At 51.3% G+C, this 13735-nt stretch overlaps 1 protein-coding gene across 5 annotated transcripts in view; it reads left to right on the forward strand.

The window, feature by feature from the left end:
* Positions 1-13022, forward strand: part of SLC25A37 (solute carrier family 25 member 37) — a 36404-nt gene extending 23382 nt beyond the window's left edge. The window contains exons 1-4 of one of the 5 annotated variants that reach the window (XM_081269184.1): positions 43-63; positions 7501-7729; positions 9638-9694; positions 12164-13022. In XM_081269184.1, coding sequence (XP_081125310.1) covers positions 7507-7729; positions 9638-9694; positions 12164-12684 — 801 coding nt within the window. In that variant the 5' untranslated portion in view covers positions 43-63; positions 7501-7506 and the 3' untranslated portion in view covers positions 12685-13022. Of the gene's footprint in view, positions 1-42; positions 64-7500; positions 7730-7756; positions 8664-8697; positions 9695-12163 lie in introns of those variants that run through there. The other 4 variants (XM_081269183.1, XM_081269185.1, XM_081269186.1 and 1 more) reach the window with 4 other exon arrangements.
* Positions 13023-13735: the final 713 nt, after the last annotated feature.

Below are 13735 nucleotides of genomic sequence, written 5' to 3' on the forward strand. Positions count from 1 at the left end.
CAGCAGCAAATCTCCGGAGCCTGTGGGGGAGCGTCTTCCAGTGCACCTCCCGGCGACAGCACAGTAAGTAGCCATCCTCCCACCCACCTGCTCTTTGCAGAGGGGGGAATACTTTGGGGATGGTATTTTCTCTAGCCACTGTCCACATTTTAAAAGGCCCAGTTTTCCTTTTGGCTGTGTGTGTGTGTGTGTGTGTCTGTCTGTCTTTTGGAAGATTTTTTTTAAAGGCATGATTTGGAATTTTGACCTTCTGACTGAACTCAGATGTGCCTGAGCCTGCTGGGGTGTCGCGGTTCCCCTCAGGGTCCTTCGCGTAGCTTCTCTCTTGGTGAGCGGCGTGTGGAAGGCTGCCGGATGGTGCCCTGTGCTTCATTGTGGTGAGCTTCTACACAGCATTTCAAAGGACCAGGGTGTGACCGTTGAGAGTCCTATTACGGGCCTCTCTCCTGCCCAGAGCGTAACCAGGAGTGGGTTCTGAGTCAGGGCGCGGGTAGCTTTGATGGGTGAGTGCCAGGGGCTCACTGTGTTCAGTGTTCCTTGATGTGGCTTGGGCTTCTGCATTTGCAGTGTGGGCCTCTCAAGGACTCTAGAAGGTGGGACAGGGCTGTCCACACCCTGGATGAAGGTTGCTGCAGAAGGGAATCTCTCCACCGCGCACTGTGCCAGAGGTCTCTCTTCCCGCTGGCCTGCACTGTGATCTGCAGCATGGTGTTTCAGGACGAGGACTGGCTCCTGGGCTGGTCATCTCCTTGGTGGCCTCCCAAGTGCAGTGGAATGCAGCGCTGTGGCTGGGCTGAGGGGGCAGGTGGGAGAGCTGGCTGGGCTCCGGGCGTGGCTGGGCTTGGGCCCGCGGTCAGGCGCTTTCCCAGGCTTGGATTTCATAAGCGTCAGGGCTGCTCGGGATCAGGCAGGATAGGATGCAAGACCTTGGAGGCAGAGGCTACCACTGTTCGGCAGTTCTCTGGTGCTTCCTGGGTGCCTAAGCCTTGCTTCCTGTCTTTGGGAGGAGGCCAGGAGCAGAGATGGCTTGGCCTGGCTCCTCACAGGAGCTGTGCTTGCTCATTGCTGGGTGCTTCTTCTTCACACCATGACCCGGGAGCCCGTGCGTCCCCTCTGTGCCCTGCACCCCAGAGTACCTGGCTCCACATGAGCAGATTCTACATTATCTTCCCTGATCCTAAAAAGTGCATGTGCTTTGAACACGGAGGTGTTTTATTCATGAGAAATTGAGAAGGGAGGGTTGGGAGTCACCAGCTGCTCCCCAGCAGGCAGAGAGTCAGCGGCCCGGTGGTGGGTACTGTGGGGCCTGGCCTGGGCCATGTTCTTGGCAGGATCTTCAGGGACAGCTAACGACACCCTGCTGGACTCAGCTTGCCCAGCCCTGGAGCCCAGGTTCCCCATCCATGGGACCTTGACAAGTGGCTTTCCTTCTTGCCGTCCCAGTTTCCCATCTGAAGAGACAGAGACTGGGCTGCATGCTGTCCCTCTTCAGGGACCTCATACCTCCCGTTATATGATCCTTGATCTCACTTGGGACAGAAATGCATTTTCCACTCTCCTCCCTCCTCCCTCTTCTCCTCAGCGAGAGCAGGCCGAGGAGGTGGCCTTTCCTGTCTGTCATCTTGGGGAGAATCTGAGTAGAGGCTGACCCATCGGTCCCTTGTTGGCGGTGCCCAGAGCCTGGGTAACACAGGTGTGGAGTTGGGTTTGTACCTGGGTCCTCCTGTCGAGTCATGGTTCTGGGGCTGCTGAGAACTTCCACAGGTCACATAGCGAGTCACAGAGCCAAGCCAGAGACCAGGTCCCCCGATTTATGGGCCAGTACATTCTTCTCCTTTCCACCCCTGAGAGTGGGCTGCAGTTGTGAAGGTAGTGTGTGGAGAAGGGGGACAGTGCCCAGGCAGAGATGAGGGGACCTCCTTTGCCTGGGCCCAGCTCCTAGGCTTCAGCCTGCTCCCTGGCACTGCCAGAGTCAGCTGGGCACCTGCTTGATCGCTGCACTTCCTGCCTCAGGGTTCCGCTCGCCCCTTGGCTCCAGCTGCGCTTTCACAAGTGTGTTCAGCAAAGTGTGACTGATGGTTAAATGAAGAAAGGCCTGCCGGGCCAGCAGGCTCATGTTTAGGAAGGGCTTTGTTCAACCTAGTTAAACAGGTTTCTTTCTTGAAGGACTCCACCGGCCTTTGCGCTGCAAATTTCCAAGCAGTGCGGATCTCTGCAGATGGAAAGAGCTGGAAACGGGGAGGAGAGCCCTCCTGCTAGGCTGGGACAGCCCAGATGTGAAAAGTGGTTGGTGGGAGTCTGTCTCTGGGGATGCGTGCTGTTTCTTCTCTCTCCATTAATTTCCATTTTATCCTCTTTATCCTCACTCCTTTTTTTTTTTTTTTGTATTTTAAAAAACTAAAGTGAAATAACAAAATTTGTTGTCTTAGCTCTTTTTTTAATATTTCTCTTTCGTTGTAGTTGAACACAGTACCTTTATTTTATATATTTATTTTTATGTGGTGCTGAGGATCGAACCCAATGCCTAGGTGAAGGCTCTACCGCTGAGCCCCAAGCCCAGCCCTATCTCAGCCGTTTTTAAGCATACAGTTCAGTGGCATTGGCTACACTTAGGTTGTTACTTAACTCTTGCCACCATTCAGCCAAAGACCTCTTTATCTTGCAGAACCCAAACCCTGCACCGATTAAACACGAACCTTCCCATACCTCCACCCCAGCCTCTAACAGCTCGTTCTGCTCTGTCTCTGAATCTGACTTCCGCTATATCCCCTCAGTGGACTTGGGAAGCACTGGTCTTTTCATGACTGATTTATTTCACTCAGCACAATGTCAGGTTCACACATGTTATGGCATATGTCAGAATTTCCTTCCTTTTTAAGGCTGAGTAATATTCCTCAGTATGGCTAGACCACCCTTCACCCCTCGTGGACATTTGGGTTTCTTCTGCTCCCTCCCTCGCTTTTTCTCCTCTGGTCCACAAGTCCAAATTGACTGTCATCTCTCCAGCGGGCTGCTCTGCCTCACTTCCTACGTGCTTGCCTTTGCTCTTTTCTGCTGCTGGTGCGCCTTGCTCCGCCCTCTGCTCTTTTCTATGCTCCTTTTTGGCCCCCGGGTGGGCCGTTCTCCTCCCTCTTATCACCCACTTGTGTTGTTTTTCCCACTGTCCATCCTTCCCTATGTCCTGATGCCAACCTGGGCGGGTGCTCGGTGCAGGCAGGTGGAGACTCGAAGGTGCTCAAGAGGAAGGAGGCTCTTTGCAAAGCTGTGGCCGCGGGCGCCCAGCTTATGGCCGACTTGCCTCTGTCCCAGGCAAGTGTCATTAAATATCAGTGCTCTTGAGCGCCCTGAGGACAGGGAAATTCCGAGTGCAGAGACGCCCAGGCCTTTCCTTTTTTGTTTGAGGTTGGTGCGATTGGGTTCAGTGCATTTGTGTAACTTAAAAAGAGGGTCTGGAGGTGCTGAATCAGTCTCAAATTTCCTTGTAAGTCTCGGTGTAATGCCAGGTTTGTGGAGGAGACCTTCCTGGCCATGTCACCTCTGTAGAGGAGGGATGGCAATAGTCAACTGTCAGCCTGGACTCATGTTTCCTAGTGCTCTAGGGATTAAGACAGACGGGGACATCCACACCCTGGGACTGTGAGTGCTGTACCTCAGGTTGGCTCCACACCGCCTCTGGCCCCGCCCACCTCTGTGCCCACTACCAGCCCTCAGATACCTGTCCCTGTAGGAACGGAGGCAAATTCCGAGTGAAGCCAGAGCTTTCCTACCTGAAAAGAGGCACTGCAGCAGCCCTTCCCCAAGGCATGGGGACCTCTGCCCTGGACTGGGCCTGGCAGAGACACTGCTTGTCCACAGTCCCAGGATAGTCCCCAGGGAAGGGCTGCTGCCTCTGCTCTGCTTGAGTCGGCAGGTCATGTCCTGGCTTGAGAAATGCAGTGAAATCTTTCCTTTACAGCGATAAGGAAAGGTCTAGATGAACAGTGACCAGCAAGCGAGTGCAGTCTGTGAAATGTGGTTCCTACTGGGGGAGACAGTCTGAGACACAGTGCCCTCTACCCCGGAGGGTAGGTGCCTTCGTTCTTCAGCAAACATTCTTTGGGGCCCCAGGATCAGTCCATCTTAGCAGGCACTGGGGATCTGTGAATGAGACAGACACTCATACCCTGGAAGACCATATACCAGACCATGTTAGATTCTGTGAGGCCCCTCTGTGAGTCCTTTATTACTAACAAGGATGGAAATAGACACATGTCTCATTTAATGCTCTCATTTGGTCATCCCATCAGTGAAGAGACCCAGGCCAAGAGAGATTAGCCCACATGTCCAGGGTCACACCAGGAGCCACAGGATCTGAATTCACCCTGGCTCTCTGATGCCAAAGCCCAGGCTCTTGACCACACACTGGCCCGTTAGGCTCTTGCCTGAAACCTTGAGCAATTTCAGGCATCCTTTAGAAATTAGTGCTGGAGCACCGGCACTCCCAGGGACAGACACCCCCACTTCCCCCTGAGAGCACTCTGCATTCCCTCCCCTTCAGGGGTCGCTGGCAGCCACCCAGCACTGAGCCCAGGTGTCTGACTGAGGCCTAGCAGCTTCTGGGCTGGCGCACTCCGTTGCTTCTCTTTCTCTTGATCTCCTTTGCTCATTCTGTATCCTCTTGAAGAAACATAAAGGTTTAGGGATGCTGACAGGCTCCTCCCGGAGGCCCCCCCCAGGACCCTGATCCCCTTGGGCAGTGCTTTCTATGTTCTTGTCTGTCTCTGTTTTCACTGTGGGTCAGTCTAGGCCTGAGGCATCTCTGTGTCTTCAGTGTCACCCTCCAAAGGCGTGGCTCAGAGCAGGGCTCAGGACTATGTTGAATGGATGAATGGGGAAAAGGGAGTCAGGTGGCTTGTGGGGTTAGGCCAGGACTCACTTAAACCCCTGGGATAAGAGAACCCAGGTCCTGTGAGCTCCTGAAACTTAAGGCCTCCCTCCTTCAGGGCTGGGCTGGGGGAGGTCTACCCCTACTTGGGTCTTCCACTTGCCATAGGTGGCCAAGTACTGAGCTTTTAATAAGGCTGGACCCAACTTAAAGAACAGATTTATAAGCAGAGACAATCTTCCTTTTTTTTTTTTAAGCATTAAGAAATGCCCTTTCTTTGAGGAAGTGGTGATGGTAGCAGGGTGTTGGTGATCGTTGCTTATGTTATTATTTTTATGTCCTTTCTTGGCAAAACAACAAGTTGGCAAGAGCCTGCCCGTTTTTTTGTGCTTTTAATAGCTGGCAAAACCTGAAATCTGGAAATGACCACAAAGGTAGATCACTCGTGTTCACATTGTTTCTCTGGACCTGGGTGTCAGGGGTCTCTGTTTTGGGGACCTGGAGGGAGCCCTGCTGTTGGGGGTCCAGAGTTCTTTGCCCTGTGTTTAATCACAAAAGCCCTTTTTCCTTTTTATATATTAGGTGTTCTGTACGGATCTGTTTGGAGATTAAAGGATTCTCCTACCAAAACTTGGAGTGCCCCGACTCTAGACTGGAGGATGAGGGGGTGGGGAGGGAAAGAGGAAAGGAGGCAAGAATCCCTCTGTGTGGCAGGGTGGAGCCTACTTGGGTCTTCCACTTGGCAAGTGCCTCTTACCTCTGTGCTAGTCGGGGCTCTCTAGACAAGCAGAGACAATAGGGTGTGTGTGTGTGCGTCCCCAGTTTATTTTGAGGAATTGGCTCACATCACTGTGTGAGCTGGCAAGTCCAAAATCTTGAGGGCGGGCAGCAGACTCCTAGGGAAGAGCTAATGCTGCAGCCCATGTCCAAAGGTAGTCCAGAAGCAGAATTTCTTCCTTCTTGAGGGCCTCTAATGGATTAGATCGGGCCCACCCACAAGAGCTCAGTAATTTATAGATAGTGGCATCCAGTAGAGAAAATGCCTCAAAAGCAGCCCTTAATTAAACCAAGTCAATGCTTAAATGTGCATCTTATCTGAAAACTACCTTCACAGAATCATCTAGACTGATGTTTGACCTGGGTACCCTGGGCTAGCCATGTTGAAACAGGAAGTTGATCTTCCCACCTGCTCGGGTGCGTTTGACGCCTGAGCAGCTGTCAGGAAAACCAAAGCCAGGTCTTGGCCGCCAACGCGCAGGACTGTGCGCAGGGGTACATTAAGAATAAGACCTTTTATATTGAAGTATTACCTTGTAAAAATGAAAGGATGTGAAGTATTTAGAGGAGATGAGGTGGGTGAGACCCAGGGGGTTCTGGGAGATTTCCAGGCAGGGCCTGATCCGAAGTTTTCAGGTCATCTCAGAGAGGTGAGAGTGCAGAAGACGACAAAGCCAGAGTGGGAGCCCAGGATGGGAGCCCACCGCCCACCGCTCTCCATGCCAGCAGCGCTGCGGAGGTCCTGGCAAAAACTGTCAAAACCTCCTCTGTGCGGAGTATACCGACTTATTGTCACTCTTCCTAGGGCCCAATGCAGCATAGCCTTGTCCATGGCCTTTGAAGTGTGTTAGGTATCGTAGGTGACCTAGAGATGATTTTTACAGAAGGATGTGCCTACGTTATACACAAATGGTACTCTTTTACAGAAGGGACTGGAACATTCTCAGATTTGGGCTATCCCATGGGTCCTGGAACCAGTTCCCACAAAATGGGGGGGGGGGCAGCTGAACTTCTGTTTATCTGGGACTCCCGATTTTATGAAGGTCTTCACACGCATTGTTTCACTGCCACAGGCAACAAAGGTGTTTTTCATGGACTGTCGGAGGTCCAGAGAGGTGAAGGAACTTGTCAGCAGTCCTGCAGCCGGCCAGTGGCGGGCTTGGTAGGCTCTCCCTCCCCCACATCCCATGCCCTTCCCTTGTCCTTTGCCCCCATGACCGGACACCATGAAGACTGGCTGTGCCGCAGGGAGAGGCGCGGGGGGCACTTTAGGGGGGAGAGAGTAAACACATCGCCTACTGCCGCAGTCTGGCTGGGCACAATTCAGGAGCCACTTGTCAAAAGAAACTAACTTTATTTTTAGAACTACAAACACCAAACAAAACAGCTCCTCAGGAAAAAACCCTCAGAGCCCAACTGCCACCACCGGCTTCCCCAAGCCTCTCACCCCGACACAAACCTCACCACCTCCCACAATCCTCCTGCTCTTGAGGCTGATTGGCTGGGTCGTGTGGGCGGAGCCAAAGAAGTCCCCCAATGAGCAGCTCCGTGGAGGAGCCAATCAGCTAGATGTTGCTGGGGCCGCTGTGAGCCAATCATCAGCTGGCAGTCTGAAGGGCAGGGAAACAGCCCAATGAACATCACCGCAGAGGAGCCAATCAGCTAGATGTTGCTGGGGCCGCTGTGAGCCAATCATCAGCCGGCAGCTGGAAGTTTGCTGGGGCCCCTTTGGCTGTGGCTCTCAACATCCTACCAGGAGCCCGGTGGTGCCGTTTTCTCCCGCGGCTTTGGGTCCCCGGGTCCTCTTCTCTCAGCCTCCTTATTAACGAGCGTGTTTTTGTTTTCTTGTTCCTCCACAGACCCGAATGCAGAGTTTGTATCCAGATCCGAAAGCCCAGTACACAAGTATTTACGGAGCCCTCAAGAAAATCATGCAGACGGAAGGCTTTTGGAGGCCCCTGCGGGGCCTCAATGTGATGATGACGGGCGCAGGGCCGGCCCACGCCATGTATTTTGCCTGCTATGAAAACGTGAAAAGGACTTTAAATGATGTTTTCAACCACCAAGGAAACAGCCACCTAGCCAATGGTATTTTGAAAGCATTTGTGTGGAGTTAGCTCTCTACTGAACATGCTCCCCGGGGCCTTCCTCCGGGCCTTCCTCCCGGGACCCAGCAGCCTTCGTCTCCAGCGGCTGGCGCAGCACAGGACTCTAGGGAGCCGCTGTCCCGTCCGCTCCCTCGCGCTCTGAAGCCGGGGGAAGCCGGTGGCAGTGTGTTTCGGTGTTCGTTGTTGTGGGCTCTTTTTGGTTTTTGGCTTTTTCTTTTTTTTTTTTCCAAAAACAATTAATGATCAGACCTAGGAAAAAAAAAACCCGAATAGAAACAAAACCTTTGAATGCTGGATTCAAAAAAACAAATGTTATGTGGACAGCTCCTTTGAGACTGTTTAAAAACTGGTACTGCAGGTCTCCACAGCGCCAAGATCTAACTAAGCTTTAAAAGGTCAAGAAGTTTTATGGCTGACAAAGGACTTGTGCCCCTGCGGAGGGCCTTTCCCACTCTGAGCTTCGGGAGACTTGGGGACTTCTGCCCCCACCCTTCCGTGTGTCCGAGTCGCATCTCTGCGAGCGAGATGGTTTTGCGTGGTTGATCCGAGGGAGACAGGCGGGGTGGGGTGACGTGGTGGCGGGCAGCTCTTATGCAGGGCACGCGGTCCTGTGCCGCTCGACAGGCTCCTGCTCCTGTCGCGTGGTGTCACTTTCCATTGTTTTTTTGCTTGGGTGTAGAAGGGGCACCGTGAATATCAATTTAAAGTGTGCTTGTTTTGACGGTTCATTTTTCAGCAATAGAGAGTGAGACAGGGCCAGTAATGATGTGTTTTTTTTCCCTCCTTGTTTTTGTTCTTAGAGACCCAAAATGCATTCCTCCCATCAGCAAGCCTTGGAAATAAGGGCACCAGTCGGTTTGCAATCATTTCTTTGGCTTGTAAATGACTGGCCCTCCATTGCATTTGTTGAGAAGGTCACTAAGAGCCACGCCCTGGTTCTCCCCTGAGCCCAGGACACTGGGCCCTCCTTTGACCCTAGGTGCCTTATGGACTGGTTTAGCTCCTTGAGGGAGGTTTGTTAAGACCTACGTCTGCCCTGCGCTGTCCCCAAAGCATCATGGTTTACGCTGTGGTCGCATTTTGGCTTTTCTGGGGATAATTAGAAGTGTGTACGCAGGGGAAGGGCCTTGTTATGTGCATTTCTGAGGAGGGAGCCTGCTGTCCGTCCCTCAGCCCCCCAGCTTCCAGTGGTCATTTTAATTACCGGGCTGTGGCCCTGCAGAGGGAAGAAATGCAAAGCCCAAAGCAAAATTCCAGGCATGAGTCTAGACTTTTGAAATTCCTGGTTCTTGAAGCCTGACCAGAGGAGACCCTCAGGTAGGGTTGGTCATTCAGGAGACCCTGGAACTCTGTTAGATGCCAGTCTTCTTAACTTCTTCTCTTACTCATTTGCCTAAAAATACCTGGGCATCACTAAAAAATTTTCCTAAGTGATTTCCCTTCTGCTGTCTTTCCCCGTCAACCATAGACATATTATCCCCTTAGATGAGCTTAGCTTGAGGGTACAGTCAGCTAGAATGCAGACAGAGGCGAGGGACAAGAGAAACTGAAAATCAGACAGTGGAGAAAACTGTGAGGTGTGGCTTCTGAACACTGACAACGTGAGCAGGTCTAGCCTCTTCCCAGGGTTGAGGACAAGAAAAGGAATGAGGTTTCTGCAAGGGGGAACCTCTGCCTGTGTCACCCTTCCCCATTGTGCTCAGCGTTTCCAAGTAATTGGAAATTGCCCGTTACCTTGGTACTGGCTCAGGGTGTGAAGCCTCAGTGCTCACTGAGTGGAGTCAGCAGATTTCGCTCCTTAGCGTGCTAGGGTCCTCTGACTTAGGTTCCAGGGACTTCCTCGGAACACTTGGTGCCAGAGTGTAATTTTCTGGAGTTTGTTTTGCAGGGATAGCTGGGAGTATGGCCACCCTGCTCCACGATGCGGTAATGAATCCGGCAGAAGGTAATGTTCCATGGTTCCACAGAGGGACAGTAGGGGACGTACAGAGGGACAGTAGGGGACGTACAGAGGGGCAGGAGAACAGGTGGGCGGGAACGGGGTGTAGAGAGTGCGCCAGGGCCTCCTGGCCCTCCCCAGAGCCAGAAGGAGCGCTGGGTTCTCAGTCCATCAGACTTCAAGAAGGAGCAGGAGCGTTGGAGCCCTGTGGTCTTCCTGTGGTGGAAATACCAGAGGTGTGGTCCCCAGACCCGCAGCCACCCGGGAGGTATTAGGAATGATGATTCTCAGGACCTACCTCAGGCCCGCTGAAGCCAGCCCCTTGGAAGGGACTGAGCGTCTATTGGAATAAGTGCCCCAGGGACTCCACACATGCACGTGTGGCTACCGGTGTGTGCAAAGGTGCATGCTCACACCCACCTAGTCCCTGTTAACCTTTATCAACCCTAGACAAATTTTAGGGGGGCATCTATTAGGCCTTTTGTCCAGTTTGCTTTTTAAAAACTTTGAATTGATGATGGAAGATTTCAGGCATGGGTGACTGAAGAGGGAATGGTATTATGAATCCCTGTGTATCCGTTGCTTCTGCTTCAAAAATTAGCAGTCAGCCATTTTGTTTGGGCTCTATTTATTTTTTTCATTTGGGTTTTGGAGTATTCTAAAGTAAACAGCCATACAGACATGAGTTCTGTTAGCTCTTTGTATATCCCTATGTCCTCGGCCAACAGCAGTCAGAATAGTGAGGAAGTATGGGGCCTGATACTGGCTGTGTCTTCAGCTGGGTCATTCCCTACTTGGTGGTAGCCTCAGGTGACATATGGATCTCCCCCACCCCCCATACTGCACACCTGAGAATGATCCCTTGCCAGAAGGGAGAATTGAGAGAGAAGTTTAGCAATTTGAGTCTTAGGTGATGAATTTTTTTTTTTTTTTTTTTTTTGTCTTTGAAGGAATTTCTCATTTGCTCTCAGCTGCTTCTCATGTCTCAGCAGACAGGGGCTTGTTCCTACCCTAGGGCTAGGCTGGGTCACAGTGGGAGGCGGGGCAGGAGTCTTTCAACCCTGCTGAGGGCAACAGGTGTGGGAGGAATGATGCAGGCTCCTTTTATGCTGGTTCCCTCCCCAGTGAGCAAGCGGGAGGCATGCTGAGTGACAGGCACTGGTCTCACGTGTATTTGGAAAGCAGAGAGCTCGAAAGGTGGCCTGTGTCCAGTTTATCTCTCACACACTTTCTCCAGAGGTGGAATATCCTTAAGTCTATTTACCTGTCCTTGTGGCTTATCCTGTAATTTGTTCAAGACAGATCCTCTGAAGTCAAGAAAGAGGTCTTCTTGGGCTGGCAGGAAGTAGTTTAGAGACAACTCCAAATCTTCAAATAGATAAATACTACTACAGTCACTCCTTGGTGTTCACTGGTGCTGGCTGAACACCAGAATCCACAGATGCTGAAGTCCTTTATATAAAATGGTGGAGTATTCGCGAGTGTCCTCCCACATTTAAATCATCTCTAGAATCACTTATAAGACTTAATTCAATGTAGACGCTCTGTCAATAGTTGTAGTACTGTCTGGTTTAGGGAATAAGGACAGGAAAACAGTTGGTACGTGTTCAGTACAGTTTTTTTCCTTGAATGTTTTGGTACACAGTTGGTTGAGTCTGCAGATGTTAATCTAGATAGTGTGGAGGGCCAACTGTATGTCTTATGCTTCCTTTTAAAAAAATTTTAAGACGATTCATGAAGGAACCTAGCCAATAACCAGTCAGCCTGTGTTAACTAAGGGAGGATTTATCCTTTCTAAAGGGGAAAAAAGTGAGACTCAACTCTTGCCCCTCCCCTTGTCATTACTGTTGATTTAGGGTCTTTATTTCTTTTAAAGTGAAGCGAGTCATGTGTGTTCCTTTGGCAGTGGGAGGACATTATTAAAACTCTGAAGTCTTGGGAGCACGGCCTCATTCACTCTTGGCCTGTGACCCACTAATTACTTTTGTATTAATAAAGCCAGGGTCTGCCCTGGAGATTGTCACTGAACTTGGGCAGATGTAATTCCAGTGTTGTCCCAAGTGCACCATGACATAGAAGCTAAAATGACCATTGGAGTGAGCTCGGGGAAGGCTTTGAATCTGTGGTGGGTGCAGGAGGTACTGGAAGCCAGGACCTGGCAGCTCAGCTTGGCTCATCTGGCCTAAAGCAGCTGCCTGGGTTGGGGACGACCTTACTCAAGATTCTGGCAGGAGACACTTAAGGAACTAGTCTTCCTGGCCCTGGGTCCTGGAGATATAGTGTTACACCAGGATCCACCCTCTGTGGCTTCTCGGGCTGGGCTGTGAGTGCTCGTTCTTCCTACTTATTGCCGGTAAGTCTAATATGCTTGTTTCTCTTTATTGGCTTGGCTTCCCATTTCACTCCGACGTGGGGTGGGGCCAAACCAACCACCTGTCCACTGCTGCCCGTCTGGCCCGCCCTGCCTCAACACAGTGGTGAAACAGCGCTTGCAGATGTACAACTCGCAGCACCAGTCAGCCCTCAGCTGCATCCGGACCGTGTGGAGGACCGAGGGGTTGGGGGCCTTCTACCGAAGTTATACCACGCAGCTGACCATGAACATTCCCTTCCAGTCCATCCACTTTATCACCTACGAGTTCCTGCAGGAGCAGGTCAACCCTCGCCGGGACTACAACCCACAGTCGCACATCATCTCAGGAGGGCTGGCCGGGGCCCTGGCTGCGGCCGCCACAACCCCCCTGGACGTCTGTAAGACCCTCCTCAACACGCAGGAGAACATGGCACTCTCCCTGGCCAATGTCAGCGGCCGGCTGTCGGGCATGGTCAATGCCTTCCGGACGGTGTACCAGCTCAATGGGCTGGCAGGCTACTTCAAAGGCATCCAGGCACGCGTCATCTACCAGATCCCCTCCACTGCCATCTCCTGGTCCGTCTACGAGTTCTTCAAGTACTTCCTCACCAAGCGCCAGCTGGAGACTCGAACTCCATACTAAAGGAACAGGCTGTGGGAAGTGGTTCCAGAATCTTTTGTTCTCAGAAGGCTTCTCCTGCCTGCCTCAGTCCCCTCACCCTCACACCCAGGTCCTTTCCTGCAGGGTGCTCCCGGCAGGCCCTTAGAAATAGGGGAGGACTGGATGGACACCCGCTGACCTGATGGCTGTCCATGGGGACATCCTTGGGGACATCCAAGGAGGCAGTGGTTGGGAAGGACTTTTGGAAGGGATGCGAGAAAAGACTTTCTCCTCCTGCCCCGAAAGGAATGTAGCTTTTCTGCTTCACTGTGACAGTCTCCTCCGTAGATCCTTAGATCACACAGCAGGGAAGAGGAAGCGCAGTGACCAGTCACATTAAAGGAAGAGTTTATGTATATAAAGGTTCCATTACAGTCTAAAATAGGTGGATAATGTTTATCCTTTATTTTTCTACGTAGAAGTTTTTGAATTTGTGTGTGTGCTTGTGCGTGTCCATAAATAGTGTTACAGCTGGGATGATCGTGTTGTTTTTTTTTAAAAAAAAAAAAGAAGAAGAGTGCTGAATTCTTCCATCCTGCTCAGTTCAGAGGCACCAAAGTAATAAATGGCTGAGTGCAGCCTGAAACTGTGTAGCACCCTCAGATAGAAGTTTCACTTGAATGTAAAATAATAAATATTAAGTTAATATTTTGAATTTCTCTTTTACTGGGGGAAAAAGGTACGTTAAAAAAAAAGATCAAAATAATGATATATTATTTGCAGTTTTTTTTTTTTTAAACCTAATCAGTCACCTTCATGTGCCTTTTTCTTTGTTTTTCCTAAAAATTCCAGGACCAAAGATCAGGCCCTGGCACTTTTTCTCCCGCTGTGTACAAACACGCACACATATGGGGCGGTGGGCTGCTCACACTGCAGGTTGGTGGCTTCAGTAGCATTAGGTTGACTAGTCTTAAACCTGCTGAGACTGGTCCTTCCTTGTGAGTGGTGTGGCTCTGCCTCCCTGGGTCAGCACTTAGAAGCCCTTGACAAGCCAGCATTTGGCTAGGTTGAGCAGGTCATTGGGACAAATCCT

This window comes from Spermophilus citellus (genome assembly GCF_964194105.1).
Source record: "Spermophilus citellus genome assembly, chromosome: 16".
Classification (NCBI taxonomy): Eukaryota; Metazoa; Chordata; class Mammalia; order Rodentia; family Sciuridae; genus Spermophilus; species Spermophilus citellus.